This window comes from Solanum lycopersicum, chromosome 2, assembly GCF_036512215.1.
Source record: "Solanum lycopersicum chromosome 2, SLM_r2.1".
In the NCBI taxonomy this organism is placed as follows: Eukaryota; Viridiplantae; Streptophyta; class Magnoliopsida; order Solanales; family Solanaceae; genus Solanum; species Solanum lycopersicum.
Window position 1 is genome coordinate 33,321,647 of NC_090801.1, and position 6,203 is coordinate 33,327,849.

At 31.5% G+C, this 6,203-nt stretch overlaps 1 protein-coding gene across 1 annotated transcript; it reads left to right on the top strand.

The window, feature by feature from the left end:
• The first annotated feature begins 237 nt into the window (after positions 1-237).
• LOC101263358 (uncharacterized) lies at positions 238-4,537 on the top strand. Its single transcript, XM_004231446.5, has 3 exons — positions 238-715; positions 3,395-3,932; positions 4,059-4,537. Exons 1-3 carry the CDS (start codon positions 332-334, stop codon positions 4,418-4,420), a joined length of 1,284 nt encoding a protein of 427 aa, XP_004231494.2. The 5' UTR covers positions 238-331; the 3' UTR covers positions 4,421-4,537.
• The last annotated feature ends 1,666 nt before the right edge of the window (positions 4,538-6,203 follow it).

A 6,203-nucleotide genomic window follows, 5' to 3' on the forward strand; every position in this document is an offset into this window, starting at 1 on the left:
TGAACTTATGTTACACTATAAATAACAACATGCCACTATATATTGTATACACTTGAAATTTTATATATAAAAAAAATTTTAAAAAAATCTTGCTCTTGTGTGTCCCTATTTTTTATTATTTTCATCTTTTATGTTATTTTTCTTAAATTTAGCAAATGCACTTTTTGTTAAGAGTCGGCTAAGTCATATAATATTAGCTAAAAGTATGACGGTGGGATAGAGGTTGAGTAAAGGTGAATATATATGTTTTTATAATATAAGAGGAGTAAGGTGTGGTTGTTTAGGCTAGGGAAAAGAATAAAACAATATCGGTAGAGAGAGTGATAAGAGTATGGATGTAGCAGTGGTGGAGTATGGTTCGTGCAAGACGAGACCATCGGCGCTTTTGAACTCAATATTCATGACGACGGTAAAGGCAGCGGCAAAGAGTCTTGTGGCGGTTGCGTCGAATGCTAAGGCGACAGACCAACAATCACATAAGTGGAGAGCAACAGACCACATGAGGTTCATGTTGATGCTCATGACTTGGTTGGCAGTTTGGGTTCTTAGGGTATTGATGGATCACTCTCCTTTTTCTACTGCTTCACTTGATGATTTGATGATGTTGCCATCAATTGGAGCCTCTTCTTCTTTTGATTTAGTGCTTCAACAAGATTCCTCTGATCATATACAACCACCTCCTTCTGCTAAAGCTCTTGGTAGAGCTCTCACTCATGTAAGTTCCCCTGTTTTAATTTACTGCTTCCGCCCAAACTACATATATACATATAATTCGAAATCATTTAATTTTTATTTCAACCAAGGAAGATGCATAACAACTACTTCATTACCTTGTTGATAACTCTTCTCAATATGAAAACATATTCCCTCTGCTTTAATTTATATGGTATTTTTAATTAAAATTTTTGACGTTTCTTTAAATAAAATTTATATATTTGTAAATTGCATGATCAATTACAATAATTAATAATTAAAATGTATAAATTAAAAAATTTATGATAAAAATAAACTCATTCAAATATTAAAATTTGAAAAAAATGTCATATAAAATGAATGAAATAGTAAGAAACGGATGAAGTAATATTTTTGAAGTATTCACTTGTAACATGAATCTTGCTTCTTTACTTGATAAAGTAGGGTGAGAGCCATACTTATTAGCGCTCGTCGTTATATTGATTAGCAACTCACAACTCGTTGGGAAGTACTTAAAATTGAACTTCTGCTTAAACTATTTTTGTATACCTGGATAGTAACTAGATTAAAATTTAATTTTGATATTTGTTCTGAATTTGTATCAATTTGTAAATAATCAGCCAGCAGTAAATGCTAGTCTCTCCATTAAAAAAAAAAACAAAAACTAAGTCTCGTTTGACTTAAACTTAATATGAAATTTAAGGAAGTAAGGAAAAAATATTAATCTCGTCAATGTTATATATCAAATTTATAAAATTAAGTTCTATATTTTTGTCATCTTGAACAGGCTGAAATTGAAATGTTATATAAAAATGTGACTTCTTTTTTTAAAAACGGACGAAGTACTTTTGTAAGGTTTGTTATTAGACGAATCAATAAAATGTGTCGTTTTCGGTCTGCCGTTACTTCTTACAAATAGTAGATTTTGGTATGCATTAAGTGCCACGTCTGTTTCTCTTTAGACACCTATTTTAACTTGTCACCTCTCCTCGCAACACGTCACTTCTGTTATCTCCATCGTTACTTGCGTGCCTTGACATGAAAAAAAGTCAGATGCATTATCATGCCGTAAATTTGCCTTCAATTTTTTGTTTTATTTTTCCCCCTTATATTTATAAATAATTATTTATTTAAATGACCTGTAAAACTAATTTAAAAGAAAAAAAAATGAGTAATAATGTGTGTGTTGTAGTTATAGATCATCGATTTGAACTTATGTTGCTTCATCACTTGGAGAGAATTGGTTAACCATATATATATATATATATATATATTACTTCATCACTTGGAGAGAATTGGTTAACCATATATATATATATATATATATATATATATATATATATATATTTATATATTTATTTTTAATTTATTTATCACGGCCCAAAAAATTAGTACCCTTCCTTTATATTTACCACAAAACAAAGTAAGGAAGTTGAAGGAGGGACTCGTTTTTATTGAATCTTTAGACAGAAGAGTTCTAACATGTTAATATTTTTAGTCATTGATAAAGACATTTGAGGTTACCATAGTATTTGAAATATTATTGCAAGATTTGCTTTGCTCAAGTTGTCCTCTATGTTCAGCTATTTTGACTTTATTATTAACTCCAAAAACCAAGTCATCTTTTTCATTTAAATAACAAATTATGCCGTAAAACTTGAAATGAAATGTCATGGAGTATGGCAGGATCTACTCTTTAAGCTTTGCAAATCGACGCATAACATTAAGCTATAATTTTCTTCATATACTTTTATTTTTATTTTCATTTGAATTTGGTGAAAGATATTACTTATTTGCATAAGGATTGGTATTAAAGTGTGTAAATTACTTTACCCTATTCCAATTAACTCCACATATCCTTTGAATCACGTGAAAGATAATTACTTGTTCATAGCCAAGTGTATTCATAGTGAGTAAATTTATTATAATTAAGTAGTTTAATATTCTTTGTGTTCCTAATTATTTTTACTTTTTTTTTTTAATAATTGTCTCTAGTTACTTATACATTTTGATAAATTAAGAAAGAATAATTTTTTTTACCTATTACATGCTCAATTAAATTTCTAGTTACTTTGAAAAATGTAGATTTCACTTTCACTTCATAATTAATAGGGGTAAAATGAAAAACTCATAATGTCGTTAATTATTTCCTTATCAGCTGTGTCAATTTAAAGGTAGACAACTAATTAGAGATAGCAAGTACATTTTTAGAAAAAATGAATTATTTTTTATCAATAGGTAAATAATATTATATTATATACGTATAAATCATTTCTAGTATTTAGTGGTATAATGTTTTCATGAATATAAACTATTTATCGTTTATCAATCATCATGAACCGAGAGTTTATTCAACTTAGGTATGCACTACTATGTGCATCTGATCACTGGTCAGTTATTACTTAGGTGTGTTCAGTATGAATAAAAAAATATATATTTTTTTAGAAAAAATAAGTAGTTTTTCATACTCGGGTAAAAAGAACTATTCTAAAAGCATTTGTATCGAATTTAGAGAAATATTACGGGAGATGAATTAGATTGGGGATATAGAGTATAGTGGTTGTGGGGATGAGGATGGGAACTCAAGGGATGAGATAAAGACAAGGTGTGTTAAAAGAAGGTGAGGAAGGTTATTATGGAACGTTAATTGTGGATCTTCTTTTTCATAACCTGTTGACTTGTACGTTGGAGGGAATTTCAGATACTAGCGTTGCTAAATGAAATACCAGCTTCGTCGAGGAAGTACCAGTTTGCACTGGGTATGGCTAACAAGATCATAGACGAGAACACCAAATGCGGACACTTGGAGATGCTCCAAGTTAATTGTTCGGCCCTGGTTTCAGCATTCGCGCGTACATCTGGACTTCTTTATAGCTCCTTAAAGAGTCCCCGTATGTCAGATGATTCATGGACGTGGCCTTCGCGTATTCTTCGATCCATTCCTTTGGGATCTTTTGTGGCGTCATCACTGAAAGGGTTGGCCACGTATTTTCCATGGGTGGGAACTGTCACGAGCCTCTTCGAAAACAAGAGGCAGCTGGTTGTTCCCAATCATGAGGAGAGTGTGAATGACTTGGCAGCTGAGAAACATGCACAGGAATTGCTGTGGATAACAAGTAAGATGATAGAGTGCGGTGCTGTGGATGAAGTTTTGGTGCAATGGAGCTTATCTTCTGGCTTGGCTTCCATTTCCCTCTTGTCTAATCTCAGGGTGCAAGGATTGATTGTCACGATCACAGGTTTGTTCAAATTATTATCTTTTTTAAGTGAGTTTGACTTGAAATTTATTCTGAACTCCTATGACTCGACATGAAGTCGATCTTAAGTATATTATTATTATTGAGTTTTGTGATTTGGTGGTGTAGCGTTGTTAATTGGAGAGCTTAACAAAGTTAAAGATGAAGTTCCAAGGCAAGTGAAGTTCAACATACTCGTGTTGTGGATTCCGGTGTTGTGTTTTGCAGAAAATGGGGTTCCGTATCCAGTATTGACGGGATATGAGAGGTTGGAGATTGAGAAGACAATGAACAATTTGATCTCTACGCTACCCAGTATTGATCAGGAGGTTATTCTGACCAACTGGATGCAAGATTTCATGACAACATCTTCGGACTGGCCAAATCTCCAAGAGTCATATGACCATTGGTGCCATTCCACTCGTGAGTTCAATATGCTTGAAGGAGAACAACTTTGTGAGTCTACTCTAAATATAGAGTATAAAATATAGTTGTATTAGGATATCAATGTTTTATCGTTGAAGAATCTAGGATCTGGATAAAGTGTCTTTTGGAATTGAGTAGTTGAACAATCTTTTTAGTTATATATGGTTTTCCTTTCATCTTTAGCTTTAGTTTGTTCATCGTCTTTATAAACAAGTGAATAATACTATTACTACTTGTGTTCTTGTAATTATGTGATGATCAATAATATAATAGGCAACAAATCAGAAAAGAGTTATTATAAACACGCGGAAGAGTTTTCTTAGAGATATTATCATTTCACCTATTTGTCGCAGGAGATATAGATGGAGAATACTATCTTAAGAGAGTGCACAAGTTTTAGATAGGATATTTAAGGTCACTTAAATGATTTGAATTAACAATTATATCTCTATTTATATTAGAAAAATGCAAATCAAAAGTTTTGCACAAATAACTAGACACATGTACACAATTTTCTAGTTGCATGCATTACGAAATTTTAAAAGACGTTTTTTAAGAGACATTTCGGAAGGCTAAACATTGATGCATTATTTCAAACACTCCCTCTTGATGCATGTGTTTGATAACTGCAATGCGTTTTTTAAGAGCAAAAAAAATTTCTATGAAGTGCCAAGTTGTCCTTTTGTCCGGAAACAATGCAACTAAATCTCGCCTTTCTCTTGTGCTTTTTATATATATATATATAAATGATACTAGATGAAGATACGATTTGCTCTTGTATTGTTAGTTGAATTCTTGTTATTTGTTATCACAATACAGAACAATCTCTTTTTTTTTTTACTAATGTCTTCAAATATATTCCAAGCCAAATAGCTTGAGAAGTAGCCTTAGCTGCTAAGACATATTCTGCTTCGACATTGGATTGAGCAACAATACTTTGCTTTTTTGACAATCAAGAACCAATACCTGATCCAAATAAGAAAGCATAACAAGAAGTACACTGCATGTCATCTACACATTCAGTCTAATCACTATCAAAATAACCAATTAGGTTCAAATCACCACCAAATTTGTACACTATTTCATAATTCATTATTCTTTGCAAATAGTGTAGAGCACACTTTGCAGCTCCAAGATGCACTTGACTTGGTTCTTGCATGAATATGGATATTAAACTAGTAACAGACACAATGTCAGCCCTTGTTAGAAGTAATATATAGCAAACTTTCAATCAAACTCCAATAAAGTGAGCTATTGACTTTTTTTTCTCCATCATCTTTTCTGAACTTTTCATTTGCTGTTAATGACACTACAATACATCCTTATTATTTTGAAGAACACTTTTAGTATACTTCTTTTAAAAAATAAAAAAAATTCTTCCTACTGTTTTTCACCAAAATTTGTTTGCTCTTGGTTTTTGTGCCAATGATCCTGCTCAATGTGACAATTTTTTTGCAAAAGTTACATTGGCACTTGTCTTTGTATTAAAATTTTTCAGTTGTATCATTAATTTTTTTGCAATTTTTTAGACCGACTAGAACTTTTCTCACCTTTTTCTCAACCTTTTTAGAAAAATTATTATGATCCAATTTTTTTTCTGATTCTTCTTTTGGTGATGTTTTGAGAAATTTTGAGAATTCTCATTTTTCCGAACTAGAAAATCATTTCTTTGGGTTTTATCTTCACCAAAAAATCATTGCTTCTTGTGTGCACGAAATGTTCAACTAGCCCTTTGATGAAAAGCTTGAAAAGATCTTTCCTCTCCACAGTAATATCAACAATGTATTCATACTTTTCTGTGACATTAATTAGAATCTTTTTCACAACTTGTTAGTCATAAATTATATC

Excerpts from the sequence above, each read along its gene's own strand:
- LOC101263358 (XM_004231446.5), top strand. The coding sequence starts at position 332 with ATGGATGTAGCAGTGGTGGAGTATGGTTCGTGCAAGACGAGACCATCG. Across the intron at positions 716-3,394 it reads TTGGTAGAGCTCTCACTCAT|ATACTAGCGTTGCTAAATGA; the intron begins GTAAGTTCCCCT and ends AGGGAATTTCAG. Across the intron at positions 3,933-4,058 it reads ATTGATTGTCACGATCACAG|CGTTGTTAATTGGAGAGCTT; the intron begins GTTTGTTCAAAT and ends TTGGTGGTGTAG.